This window comes from Pyxicephalus adspersus, chromosome 4, assembly GCF_032062135.1.
Source record: "Pyxicephalus adspersus chromosome 4, UCB_Pads_2.0, whole genome shotgun sequence".
NCBI classification, from domain to species: Eukaryota; Metazoa; Chordata; class Amphibia; order Anura; family Pyxicephalidae; genus Pyxicephalus; species Pyxicephalus adspersus.
In genome coordinates, this window is record NC_092861.1 from 48,529,715 (window position 1) to 48,544,776 (window position 15,062).

Consider the following 15,062-nt stretch of genomic DNA (forward strand, 5'->3'; position numbering starts at 1 on the left):
TTTATTCCCATTGTAGGTGTCAATTAATGAACTCAATATAAACATCTGATTTTCCTATGTGGATGTAACATACATAAATAACAAACTAAAACAATGTGCACATACATACATACATACTTCAATGTTTATATCATCTTGGGTAATGTCATGGAAACATTTTCAATCTTTATCCTATCTATTTATCATCACATCCCCTTACTTCTGTGCCTCAGTTTATTATGCACATCTCCCTTAATATATGAATTGATTTTTGGCTGCCAGTCTTTGCGCAGCAATAGCAGAGATTGATAAAATGTTTGCAATGTGAAAAGCGGGCAATTTCTGAGCTTCGTCTATTATTAAGTGTATGGATTTTTTTTTTTAGCCTTTAATATTTGTAAAACAGAATTACAAATTTTGGTTTTAAAAAGTCAATAGCCTCAAAATATAAATGAATAAAGCTCACAAATGGGCAGTCTTTTACATTCAGAAATGTTTTAAACATCTTTTACTGCCATGTATATGATACCAGTGCTATAGGGAGCAAATTCTTTTTCACACTATAGAATCCAGAATCCAAAAACATTTTATATGAATTATATACAGTGTTCTAAACAATATAAAAATGAGTTAAACATGAGTTAAAATCTCATACCCCGGACCATCCATACGGAAGAAAATTGCCTTCTGACCAGTTTTTCCCATTGACGAAACAAAAGCCAGCAATCATGATAAACACCCACACAGCCAAGTTAATCACATTCAATACATTATTAAAGCCAACAGAATTCTTTACTCCCAGGGCAACAATTATTGTCACAATGACTGCGATGACCAAAGCAAGAAGGTCTGGATAGGATTCTTCTCCTTTTCCTAGAAAAAGAAGAGTAGAACATAACTAGTGCTATAATGTGTGTACACATTTGTTTTATACTGAAATATAAAAAAAAACTCATTAAGAAACAAGGCTCTGCCCTTTGAGTGTAGGGGATGGTAACGCCAGCAGCAAGTGTCTGATTATGAGTCATAAGAGTGAGTAATACACTCTGGTGATTCAAGCCTGCAGATAGTTGGTAGGCTATACTTCTCTGCAGCTCATGCATCATCTTCTGTACTAGAGCGTGCACATTGATAAACACAGACTACAATGTCAGATAAGAAATGTCAGTTCTTCTGTCAGCTTATTATGTGCTTTCATTGCATTCATTTGACAAAAAAAGTGACCGGTGACACAGCTGCTGTGACGACAGGAATGTTCAAAGACATTACATTAAATGTATGCTTCCAGTTAAGGTAAAAGGGGGAAATAGCACCTAATAAGCAAAATATTCTAAAACATAATTCTCTTCTATGAAAATGTACTATAGATTCTCTGATTTGTTAATGTAACATCAAGCACAGGAAGAAAGTGATGCAGTTTATGCGACCAACATTTGAGATCAGATCCATGTCATAATAAAATGATAGTTTATTAGAGGTTTATAGCAATTACACAAGATTAATAGCATACACAAGTGCCCAGGCTATGGACCTTAAAGATTCAGTTATTTTAAAGTTTATGTGTTGCCTTTCTTTACATTTTGAATAGAGTATGGAATAGTCAGAAAACAATTGTTTATTTTTTGCTGTTGGTGTATTATTGAGGAGATTTCACATCTTGTACTAGAAAACAACAGCAAATGAGATGAAATCCTTACACAATGAGGGCAATTTGCGTATTAGACAGAAACAGATGTCTACACTGGAAGACTCACCTCTTTTTGTAAAGTTACCCTTGAAAAAAGGGAGAGTAAACATACTAAAAAGGGACATTACCAGAGGAGAATCTATCAAGTTGACAGCAGACAGCAATAAAGTTGTCAAAGATGCCAATCCATTCATGCTCTTTAAAACTAAACTACTTAAAACTAAAACTCTTTAAAAACTCTTTAAAACTAAAACACTTTAACAAGCAGTAAAATAGATTAAAACAAAGCCATCACTGACCTTTCTAGCTACTTGTTGTGTGAAGTAATTAATCCACACCTGAGACTCTGACATTGGGGTTTATTAAATTTCTAACCCAGATTTTTCTTATTATATTTCCCATTTTTTGCACCTGCTGTTTTTGAAACTAAAAGGTTGATGGGCTGCCAAGATTGTAGTTTCACAGAAAATGAATAACTGAGATGCCATTTTCATGCCTCAGCTGTGAACTTTAACCACAAATAATTCTGAAATGCCTGCAGCCACAGAAGGCAATGAGAGCTTGTTTTAAAGTGCTATTACCAAATATATAAATCCCTTAATGTGCATAGTCTGGGTACTGTAAAATACATTTAGAGTTAAAACAAATAACTTTATTAGATAACAAGTTACCTAATCCATTTAAGGTCCCCACGCTTTCTATCATCCAATGACTGATAGTGTGATTTGCAAGGGAGTCAAACATGCTACTTAGGGCACTCGCCCCAGCTGCTGTACCAATCATATATTCCAAGATTAAATTCCATCCAATGAAGAAAGCCACAAATTCACCAACAGTGACATAACTGTAAGTGTAAGCAGAACCCGTGGTTTTGGGGACACGAACACCAAATTCAGCATAGCACACACCTGCAAAATGACATCAAAAAGTTAGTGACAGTATCGAATCCAGAAAAGTAAAAAAAAAATGTTATACCATGTTAAGAATCATGCTAAACATTAAGAAACATAAACTCAAAGACAGTATGTTCTTTGTTGTTTATTTCTATTGGGAAGGATACAGCGGGACATCTCCTGATATGGTCTTCATTCCTTCCCTCTCTATAGAACAGCACTCATTTACTTTCACTGGAAACAATCATTAAGAATTATTTCCAGTGAATTTTTCTGAGCATGTGTACATAGCTATAGGCTTTTGGGCAGATATGTTCCAGATTGTTGGGTGTATCACAATTGGTTCTGCAGATTGGCAGCTGCTTTTAAATCAGGTTATTAAAGTCCCTTAGTTGGACATTCACCTTTTTATATTCTTAAACATTTCTTATTTATGTCTTTGATCATTATCCTGCTAAAAGATACACATAGTCATATCTGTAGCTTTGAGCAGATTTACAAAAGGACAAACATACTTAAACCAAATATTGTTTCCCATGATGTTCACCTTTACTCCACACCCAGCTACTGAACTCTCCAGCTTCATCAAATTAACTGTTAGTATCTCTCTGACTTTTATCAAGTCTGCATCTTGTTTACCTATTACGTTTTAGTAGAATGAGTCTTTAAATATGTATGCATAAACAATAATTAAAAAAAAAGGTTTAATGTAAAAGCAAGTATAATGAAGGTATAACACTTTACTGTAAGATTTGGTATTTAGTGAAATGGAAGAAATAGTGTAATTGCTTGATAATGCAGCTGATTTAACAAAGTAGTAAATAATGATCTCTTAGCTCAGTAAATAAGACAATAGTTTTCTTTTTAATCACTCATGTGCAAGCAAACATCCTATCGTTTAAATTCCTCTTACACATGATTGGAAATTTAAAGTTAATACAGCATTACCATAATTCATTGAGCTAAGTAAGCCTTATATTATATTAAATTATTAATTTATATAATTAAATTATATTATAATTAAAACAGAACCTAATCTGATAATTAAAAAAACAAAAGCCTAAACATTAATAGGGCTATTTATACCACTGCAAAGCAGGCATTGTGAATGGCACCCGATGCACCCCCACAGCACACCACACAGTGTGATGACACACTAATATGCATTAAAATAAAGCACCAATAAAGCATCGAATGTTAACAAGCCATGTAATGCAGATACACTAAAAGCACAGAAACTAACTGGTGTTATAGTATCTAAATTAAAAAATCCCAACACTATTTTACAATTCCCCATGTGGATATATACATGACTGTATTCAGTTTAGGGCTTATACCCCCTCTGTTTAGTAATGTATTTATGCCAATTATGCACAACAGCAAACCAGGATGCTTACAGGATAATATAAAGTAGGTACACAGTGTACAATTAGAGATTATTGTATTATACATATGAAAAAAACACAACTTCTTTGTATGAAACCACCCATCTTCATTTTCTAATTTGAGTCTTGGCAGTACTGCTCAGAATTAAATTAATCTGTGTGCAGAAGGGAACATTTGGCTTCCAATGTGTGCTGCAGCTGCATACTTGTGTAAATCAAAAGCAATACCTTTAATTTACCTTACCCAGGAGATGAGGGTCATACAGTTACTGTAATCATCTAGATTAACAGCTCCTGCTCCAAAGCATACTCAAATATTTTGGTAGAATATCCTAACCCCATCCTATTGTGTGCTACTTCCCCCACCTCTTAGATTGTAAACTCTTAATTTTTTCTGAATTTTCCTCTGATGCAGTGGTTTTATATACAGATATAAAAGTTAGCCATTTACTTGTCCACCTTTTTAACTTTGATGTAACAGTGAATGGTTAATAGAAAGAGGAACTTAAGAACGTATGCGTAGTATTGACAAGATTATTCACTGAACAAATGCCATTATGAACAGCAATTTGCTGGATAAGCACTGTGCACTGGCATGGTTTATGTCCATCTTAATTATCTCTGTTAAACTGAAGTGTCTAATTAAATAGTAGTACAAGCAGGGGGGTTCAGTGGCACCTCTGAGAAAGTCCAATAATTTGTATCACAACAATGTAATTATATTCTTTGGGTTACAGGTCCTGTAGTTCGTGAGGGGCAATGAACTCTACTCACTGCAATGAGAACAGAATTATTGGGTGTTTATTTTTTTAATTTATTTTTTTCAATTACATTTTTTATTGAGATACAAGGATATTAAAAGAATAGAAACAAGATGCATATATTATCAAAGATCTATACTTTTGTAGAAGCTGGTGAATACATATTTATTATATTTATTATACATATTATTCTTAAGGCAAGATAAATATATATATATATATATATATATATATACTGTATATGGAAGTTTTATTGGTTTAATAAATACTGCTGTGGATAAACATTTGAAGTGTTTACACCGATTAGGTAAGCAACATATCAACCACAGGTTACACAAGCATAGTTTGTATCAATGAAGTCTTAATCTAATTATTCTCCCTGCCAATGAGGTCAGTGCCGCTAGTAATGTCTTCTTTTGTAGTCATCACAGCTGCTACAGTCAGACACAAATTGGGATTTTCCACATTTCCGCTGCGCATGAGGTTGCCTAGAAACAGATGTGATGACACAGGTTGCAATATGACCACAAACATCACAGTGTTTTACTTCCTACGCCATTCCAGCTATTATCAATGCAGTGTGTCCTTGGAGGGTTACTCTCCACAGATGAAGAATTTCGGACAGGCTGAAACACAATTTGATACTAAGTTCAAGAACAGATCACTGACATTCCCTGGAGCATAAAGGAAATGTCCTACCACTGTGGACTTCTTTAGAGCTTGAAGACACAGTATAGGCTCTAGAATCATCCTATCTAAAGGGAAAATAAAGTCAGGTTAAAACTTGAGAGTATATAATGTCTGGCCGAGTACACTTTTTTCTGATTATATATAAATATATTTCAAATTGACTGCACATGTGTACATTTCAGATTGCTGCCAGAGGCAGGTTGTTAGCTGTCTGGTATTGCATTCACTGTGAAGGCTAAATTAATACCTGAAATACACAAAATTGCACGGTATCCTGCTGCAGATCAATACATGGGTGGAATCTTTTCTTTTCTGAGCAGTGCACTAACACTTTTTATGTTTGTGATATAATTTGTGGTTTAAAGTCCAATTCTCCTTTGAACCAAGATAATTTAGGTTTACTTACAAAGGACTCAGGTTTATAGGTTTTACAATATTTCATATACTCAGCCTTCTGAAAGATGGAAGGTGAGCAATAGCATACTGTACGCTAGAGAAGCCTACTGACCACCACAGTCCAGTATGTGGTTTAAGATAAGCTGTGCCTCCCCTTGCAATATATTAAGTTGATTTCCCTTGATTCTACATGCCGTCACCATGTAAGAGTGACCAATAAAACACCAAGGTGTGCACTAAATTAAATGTTACTAGTTGGTATAAAGCACGTTTCACTTTTTATTATTTAATGTTTTATTTTGCTATTCATTTTACATGCATAGCACATCCTTAAACTTATAATACTTAATTTTTAAGAGGCTTGGACTGGCCTATCTTCTTACATGGCCCAGGACATGGTTTCTTTGTCTACCCGTTATGATGATTAAAAATTGTCTCACTCTTTATTCTGAATACTCCATCTAATTTACAGTACAACAGGAAGACTTTGACCTACTAGTCACCAGTGGCTGCATAAAATGCAAATATGCATAGACAAATTACTAGCTTCAGAGAATAGTAATTTTGGTAAATAAAAAATTGGTGATGTAAAATTTACATAAATGTAAAAAATGGCTGGATCTGGGTAGAATAGACTGGAGCAGGCTAAATCCTCTCTTATCTACAGTGGAATCGTAACTTTCCCACTGGGAAGGAATTTGGGCACCAGAAATTAATGTAGCAGGAAAGCAGGAGTCTTCTCCCATGGCTAAAGTTTAGCCCTGCAATGTTAGCAAGTTCCCATTACACAAAGATTTTTATCTTAGTAGTGACCACACCCTGGTAGAAATTTGTTTATGTTCCCTTTGCTTTCTGTCATTTTCCAGTGTCTGCACAGACTTCTGTTTCAGCACTTTCCACATTATCTGTACCCCACACTATATATACCCTGGCATCTATAACACATGCCACAGGGCATACTGTATTGTACTTACTGTTATATTGCAGTTTTTTTACTGCCTACAGATGCTTTTTATTCAGGTTTCACTCCGCTGTCAACACTTCACCCCTATCATGTCCGCATATGTTCAAATGCACCCTGATCCATCACCTGCATTCAACAATGTACACTTTCCAACCCCCTGTATATTGTACCTCAACCCTGAGCAACCTGCACATAATGTAAACTCTCTCCTGCATTTTTGATCATGCCAACCATACTTATTGTCATACCCTCTATATATTTTACTGTTAATATTGCTCTCAGACCTTATGGCACTCATTTCATCCAGATAATATCCACTTACTTAATTGTGAATAACTTGTTTTAACATAATTAAATAAAACCCTGATTAATAATTAATAATAACCTGATATACATGTCTAATGGGACTGAATTTCATAAACATTATAGAAAATCTTTAGCTGTTATTTATTTATATATTACAGATGCTGTTTATCTTAGCCAGAAGAATATACTAATATTGGCACATATTTATATATATTTATATATTTATACCACAATTTATCAACGATCTGTAAATCTGAAAGGATGATGAACCATAATTATTGAAAGTTATTACAAAATATTATTGTAACATTTTAAAATATCAAAGCTCTTGAAAAACAATTAAACACAACAAAAGAGGACTGTGGTATGACTTTATATATTGGAGAAAAACTACAACGCTTACCTGACAAAATGGATGCCACAGCTGCAATAATGAAGGACACAATGACTCCAGGTCCAGCCATTTCCTTAGCAACTAGTCCAGAAACAACATACATCCCGGTGCCAACACAGCTGCCAACACCAAGGGAAACCAGGTCCACTGTAGTAAGTACGCGAGCCAACTTGGTTCCATGAGAAGACGTTCCTGCAGTTCCTTCTAGCATCGACTCCACAGGTTTGGTTCGCAGCACTCTTGCATTGATAGCATGCCATGTGGCTCTCCATGGAATACGTCTTGGGTCCATATATGAAAGGAACCCACTCATGATTCAAAGAATACTTAGCAATAAGTGACAACAACAGCTGTGGAGGTCACTACACACTCGCCCAACATCCAGATTGTTCAGTTCTCAGATGTATTGTGAATCCCCAGATCCAAAAAGCAACTCATGATATTTGACAAAGCCTTCTTCAAAAATCTGTAGAGTAAAAAATGCATCAAAGATTGTAAATTAGTGAAATAAAAGGTCAAAACATTTCTTATTTAAAAGTTTTCTGCCTTGCGTTGGATAATGCTAAAATATTGAATGCTTTTTGTGACATTTGAGTGAACAAAATATCTCTTAATGTGCCAAAAACATAGTAGCTTCTACCTTTTGACATAACAACACTGTATTTTTCACTTTGAATTCCTTTTTCTATTACAAAGTACACAACTCTCATCTCAACCCAAACACCTTCCTTATCTCCATGACACTTGTGCATAGTGAGAGAAAACAGGATGTTATTAGCAAAAAAAGTCTGTAAAATCAACAGCTTTTTGTGCTATTATAAAACAGAAGATATAAGCAAACACTTTCAGTGGTATAGTAGTAAAATCTAGGGATAACAAATAAAATATGCTCATTGGTAAACATTCACGTTATCTGATCTTTAGTTCCAGACAGTTCAAACAGTAAAGAGAAAGAAGACTGGAATTAAAGATTGCATTCAGAAAATCATGACTTACTGATTGATAAAGCATAAGTGGTGTACCCCTAGGTTTGGTTTTGGAGATGATATTTTACAAACAATATAGAGCATTGGATAAAAAGTACAGTTTCTGTGTTTGGAGACACAAAGCTGAACACAATCAATACAGGAGAACTCTGATTGCTCTGACTAAAGCTACGTACACACTTCCAATAATTATCGTTGGTAAACGAACGACGAACGATCCTGCACGATATCGGCGAACGATCGTATAGCACCGATCCAGTACATGCAGATAACGACACGATCGTTCGCAGATATTGTACACACAATAGATGCGATCGTTTGAGCGATACAGGAAGTGAAGTGCACGACAGGAAGTGAACGAACGTTCGTTCATCACGCATGCTCAGACCATGGACGATCAATGAACGACCGTACACACGATAGATGGTAAACGATCGTCGTCCAATCCGATCCGCCGGTCCGGTCGTTCATTTCCAGCGACTATTCTCGTTCGTCGGCGTCGTTGGTTACTTTTTTTACGAACGATTTTTGACCAATCGATCGTTCGTCGTTCATTTCCAACGATAAAAATTGGAAGTGTGTACGCAGCTTTAGGCTCAAATGCAAAGGATCACACAACCTAGAAAAATAAAATTTTAATGGAAAAGGATATGGATGACCTGCTAAAGTATTCAATACTAGGCTGTAGCTTCTAAAGCAAGCGAGATCTTTTTTTCTTATATTGTACAGAGTCCCTATTTAATGTACAGCGCTGCATAATATGTTGGCGCTATATAAATCCTGTTTAATAATATTAATAGAAATGTAGACTAAGTGGAGGAGTAACTGCAAAATTCATGGTTTATTCTAGGCTGCTAAGAAATGGAAATGGAAGAAGATGAAAAAAAGAATGAAAGAGAAACGGAAAAGGTTGCTTTAGGAAGCGTGAGTCAGACAACAAGTCAGACATGACATGAAATATGTTTTTAGGCCATTTAAACCATTAAGGTTTCGGTGATAAATGGTCCCCAGAAAGTGATGCCTAAACCATTGGATTCCACTGCACTTTTTTCTTGAAATTCTATCTGTTTGGCTCATGCTATCACCCAAATACCCAAATTGGTTAACCGTCTAATTGCTGGCTTTTTATTCAGTAAGGCCTTAAACTGTAAATTTTTGACCAGACATTTAAAGATAATAAATCAGGTTTTACCCCAGTCTATAGTGAACAATGAGCACTTTGTTCTCAGAAATTCTTGTTTCCGTCTAGAGACACATGAGCTTTGAGTGGGAATAAAGAATGTAAACATTAGCGAGTAGTTGAGGCTTAGATTAGATTAGGTTTGCCATTTGTGGAGGGACATTGTGAAAAAATCTTTCATAATTAGTAACAGTTGATCATTTTTTTCTGTCCTTATTCCAAATGTTTATTCAGTGATAGCAGAGTACCTCAACTGGTAGAGACTGATTATATTTTCCTTGCAGCTTTTATTGTCCACATAACTGTTACGGTTTGTTTTTTTGGCTTAAAGACTCATATTCCATTAATTCCCACAATGTTAGCGGGACAATGTGTCCTGGGGGAAACATAAAGGCTGCAGATTGGGGGAATAAAAATTTGTCAGAATATTTTTTTAACCCTATACCTTAGGAATGTGTTATTTTTTATCTTTAAAAATGTAAAAAGGAAATGAAAAAGTGATGTGAAGGACTGGAGCTTTAATTTAATTAATAAAAGGCTCAAGAGGATACATTTTCATCAGTGATCCAGCAAACCTGGAATCATTTCTTCAAAGCCATTTGCTATTCTCGCTAGCAAATCTTTTGAATCCTGGGCCAGATCTATTTCAGGTTTGCTGGATCACCCAGCTTCACTGAATAAAGTGTATCCTCTCCAATCTTGGAGAGCCTTAATAAATCAGGCCCAATGCCTCCAACTTTACAGATGGCAGAGATTAAAAATCAATTTGCTAAACATTGACCAATAGCTAACTAAAATCAGTTTTGTGATTAAGTATAATCAGCATGTTCCCTATGTGCTACAAAAATAAAAATGTGCTATTGACATGATAATTTTCCAAAGATCATTGTGGATTAATTATCATCAATATGTTCATTATGAGTTACAAAAATCCAAACTAGCTATTGACGTGTTAATTCGTCATAGATGTTTTTTTTATTATGTGTGTAGTTGTGCTGTGCAATGAATTTAATGACAGTTACCAAGATGTTAATTGCAGCTGCAGTCTTCTACAGATGCACATAATTGAGGGACTAAAATAATTCAAAGACTAAAGGAATAATTACAGTGAAAACAAGAGTAATTAGGTTTTGGCAACCAGAAAAACATAAATGGAAGTCATAGAAAAACATGTAATACAGTACAATTGCTGTATTTACAAGAGGTTATATCCAGAACAGACATAAATCTGTATTAATTAACCACAAGACTCTGATTTTAACTTGCAGTTCTTATGAGTTCCTATTGGATATGTCATTAAAAAAATGTTTTTATTTCCCTATAAGCTATCTTGTGGCCCTCAACATTTAGCAAAAACGTCTAGCAGAAAAATATTTTACACCACACAATATCTTCAATATATATTTATACCCGAAGATGACACTTTCCTCTTGATAAATATAAAAATGTGCCAATGCAACAGAAAAAGGACACATTTCCAAAATTTTCTAGCCCAAGGCAATAGCTGGTCTTACTAAATTAACAACAAAAGCCAGCAACAGATGTTCAGCAATCTGACAATGTTATGACTTTAACTAAGTCATCTGGCATTGAATTTACTCAACCGTCACAAAAAGTCATAAATAAATAAAAAGAGCATATGTGCTAGAAAGCAATAGGGTCCATTGATCATTCTTCTATTAGTATGAGAATTGGCTTTTACAACTGAATTTGTCATTTGTTAGACAAATAAAGATGTGCAGAGCTAATGAACTGATATAGGTAGATATTTAGCTTTAAAAGCCATCTGTATTATTGCAATGTCATCAAAACAAGTACCTATAGTATAACCCAAATTATTTGTTGAAGATCCTCTAATCAGGAACAATGCTGACTCCATGCCCTTGGTCCTTTTTATGAATTTTAAATGTATTCTTCAGAAAATAGGTAAAGATCCACTCAAGCCATGTTAATACCTAGCTTTATCCTACATGCATGATTCCATGGTCTGGCAAGTAATTCAGGATGACAGACAGGTGTTTCAAGACAGACAGATTTCAAGTTCACTTCCTTAAGCAAAGTAACATACATGTTATTTCTGATTATGGAAGTGCATATAATTCTCCCCTCTCCTTTTCACAATGTAACGCTAAGTAGCTGAACACAGTCACATAGGACAGGGAATGAGTTTTAAATTCTGTGTAAGTTTTTACTAAGGACTTATTAAGGCTACATACAGACCATAGGTTTTTGATGTCCAGGCAAACTTTCATAATAATCTTGAGTGAAAATGTAGCATCTGTACAGCTGTTCCCCAGATGTTGCTCAGTGTTCTGCCATGCTGGATCACTAAACAGCTGACAGCTACCAATTGAGACTTATCTCCCTCCTGTCTATACAGAGCAAGTTTGTTCCTAATATAGCTGAAAATCACCACCAACAATCGTTTTCATTATATGAAAGCTCTCCAAGGCTGGAGACGATACACTTTCATCAGTGAAGCTGGTTGATCCAGCAAACCTGGATTGAATTTCTTCTTTTGTGGAAAACTCTGGACTCTATGAATAAATACCTGAGCAGGGCAAAATATGGCACCAAAGTGTGCAGAGGAGTTTTGTGATTAGAACATAGAATATACTGAATTTGATAGAATTACTACTCAATGTAGTAAGAACAGGAATAGGCTGCAGGTGTGTATAGGAACATATAGCAGTACTGAAAAGTGAACTGCTTTGCCAGACAATTAAAGCAGTCCAGTGCAAGTCCGACCTTCATTAATCTCCTCACACAGCCTTTTTACAGTAGAATAGCAGGGTGTCAGCTGAGTGCAGTTCCTTTACAAAAAAATATTATGATGTCTCTATTAAAAAAAGTCAGACAGAAAAATGTTCACAAATATCCCTTAATATGGAAATGTACAAGTGAAATTGATGTAATCTACCCATTGTAGAGTATGAGAAATTATGCCATCAAACCAATACAATTATGTGCAGACTGCCCAGTGCAACTGATCCATTGTATTCTTTTTCCTATCCTATCTGGATTTCCAGCTCTTTACAAAAACCCCATGGTTAATTGAAATTCTTAATAGATCTTGGATATGTGACTTCAATTCGTCTTTGTTTTGTAAAAGACGAATTGAATTTGTTGAAATTCTGCAGAAAACATTCATATGTCTCATGCTTAAATGATCTGAAATGTTTAAAGTGAAACATCACTGAAAAATGAACAAGGAATTGCAACAAGCAGCTAAACGAAAGTGTAATAGCACAATGCATTTATCACCTTTGTGCTTTAGCAGACTGAACACATTTTCTAAACCAGCCAAATGGTTTATTGATTTATTTGAAGAAAAAAACTTGTTGAGTATATCTTGTACCTTGGCTTACAGCCCATAGGTGACTTTCCTAAATTAAAGTACATGCTTAATGCAAGAAGCATACGTATACGGAAATTATTTGTATGCTGTATATATACATTATATATAGATATTTATATATTGAGGGATTAGCATAAAATGCACTCGCTGTAGAGAGGTATTTCAGATTTTAGTTCACATTTAAGTGCGCTCATCCCACTTTTATTCAAAAAACATCATCTCCAGTGTTTTCCCTAGCAGAGGATCAGAGTCATCACAAAATGACATGAAAAGAATGTAGCCTCCTGTCTCTCTTCAGAGTTTTTGGCCACAAATCTAGACTTTGGGAGCCCTCCTGAGCATACATGTTACACACAGCCCACCTGGCCTCAGGCTACAACTTCCCCCCAGACTCAGAGGCAGGTGCCTTTTTATCATCAGAGGCCAGGTGCTTCCGAGCAATCGATCTGGAAAGGCATAGAGTGCCTAGCCCACCCGATCCTGCCTGGACACTTCGGGCCTGGATCCCAAATAAGGAGCTGCAAATCTACAGCGCAAAACTTACACCCTTATCCTGGCCCTTTAATGCATTTTCCAGGTGAAATAGAGGTAGATACCCTTTGACATCACGTTTCATTCTACTACAATATATGCGTATATATTTAAGTAAATAAAGGTTGATGGCATGAAGCATGCTCTTTCATTTAGACGATTTCAGCTATTGGGCCTGATTTATTAAAGCTCTCCAAGGCTGGAGAAGATACACTTTCATCAGTGAAGCTGGGTGATCCTGCAAACCTGGAATAGATCTGGTCTAGGATTCAAAAGATTTGCTAGCAAATGATTTTAAAGAAATCCTATCCAGGTTTGCTGGATGACCATCAGTCAGAGATGAGAGGTCATCGGAGGATTGACACTAGCCAAGTTATTAATGGCCTAACTTCATATTACTTGCTGTCTTCTTGTTTGGGATTTTAATATAAAAATAAATAACAAAACTTAATAGATGTTAGTTTTTTTCATAACTCTTATAATTGCTACTGCAATGAACATTTATCAATGTGTTATCAGGATAAGGTCAGGCAGCTAGAATGTCAGACATCAAGGAGATTTCTGACTCAAACTCAGGAATCAGACTTGGTCACATACACAAAGTAAAATTAAATTAAAGGCTAGAACTTTCCCTCTCCCTGTGAGGAAAACTGCAAATGAGACCTTTATAGCTAATAATGTTTTACATTTTTAGAGCCATAAAACTTATACTAGAATATTATGAGAAATGTCAACCTTATACACTGTTAACTACAATACTTGTCATTAAAATCATGTCATTAAAACTTGGATTTTCTTGGGCCCCATTTGGAAGAGTTTTCACTTTCTGTCCTGTAAAGTGAGAGGAAATTTCTCAAATGTGGGAAAAACTCAGTGCTTCAGTTCAGGAATGATTTATTAAATACAGTACTGTAGCTGCAACAGTAAACACATGAAAAAAAGAATACAATCAATGGAACTACAACACAGTAATTTAGCCACACTAAAGTGAAATAAGAAGCTCCTTTCAGCGTATTAGCCATAAATAAAATGTGCTTACTCTGAATACAAAAAAGGGTGCATTATTGTATAATGGCTAAGCAGATATCACATTTATAATGTAACATAAGTGATGGACAGCTTTGTGGGATACATCATAGGAGAATGGAACGCAGGGTTGCACACAGACCTGCCTATCAGTCTTGTTTTACATTAAACAGCTCAGTGTAGAGACATCACTCCTACACACCAGCTGGACTAGGTGACTACACAAGAGCTGATGCTGAAAAATGTATTTTTTTATGTAAAATATATAATGTCTCATCTGAGAGAACCACACTGTACAATTTCTTTGTCATTACTTTAATAATGGGATTGCACACAAAATAACAAGTATATCAGTTAGCAACCATTAAAACTGTCTATGTATGGTGATGACAGTGAAACCTCCTACAATAAAGGGTACGGTTACGCTTAAACTATGCTGATAGAAATGTGTTAACGCATGACATCTGTTCTCCTATATAATTTAAAAGAATCACAATTAAGGAAATCCCCTGTACTGTTCACTTGC

The 15,062-nt window shown here is 35.3% G+C and overlaps 1 protein-coding gene across 1 annotated transcript in view; it reads right to left on the reverse strand.

Moving 5' to 3' along the window:
* Window positions 1-15,062, reverse strand: part of SLC7A14 (solute carrier family 7 member 14) — a 42,700-nt gene that overhangs the window by 12,932 nt on the left and 14,706 nt on the right. Inside the window, exons 2-4 of the mRNA XM_072408097.1 lie at window positions 7,465-7,921; window positions 2,338-2,574; window positions 635-852 (exon numbers count right to left, since the gene is read on the reverse strand). Coding sequence (XP_072264198.1) covers window positions 635-852; window positions 2,338-2,574; window positions 7,465-7,768 — 759 coding nt within the window. The 5' untranslated portion in view covers window positions 7,769-7,921. The remainder of the gene's footprint in view (window positions 1-634; window positions 853-2,337; window positions 2,575-7,464; window positions 7,922-15,062) is intronic.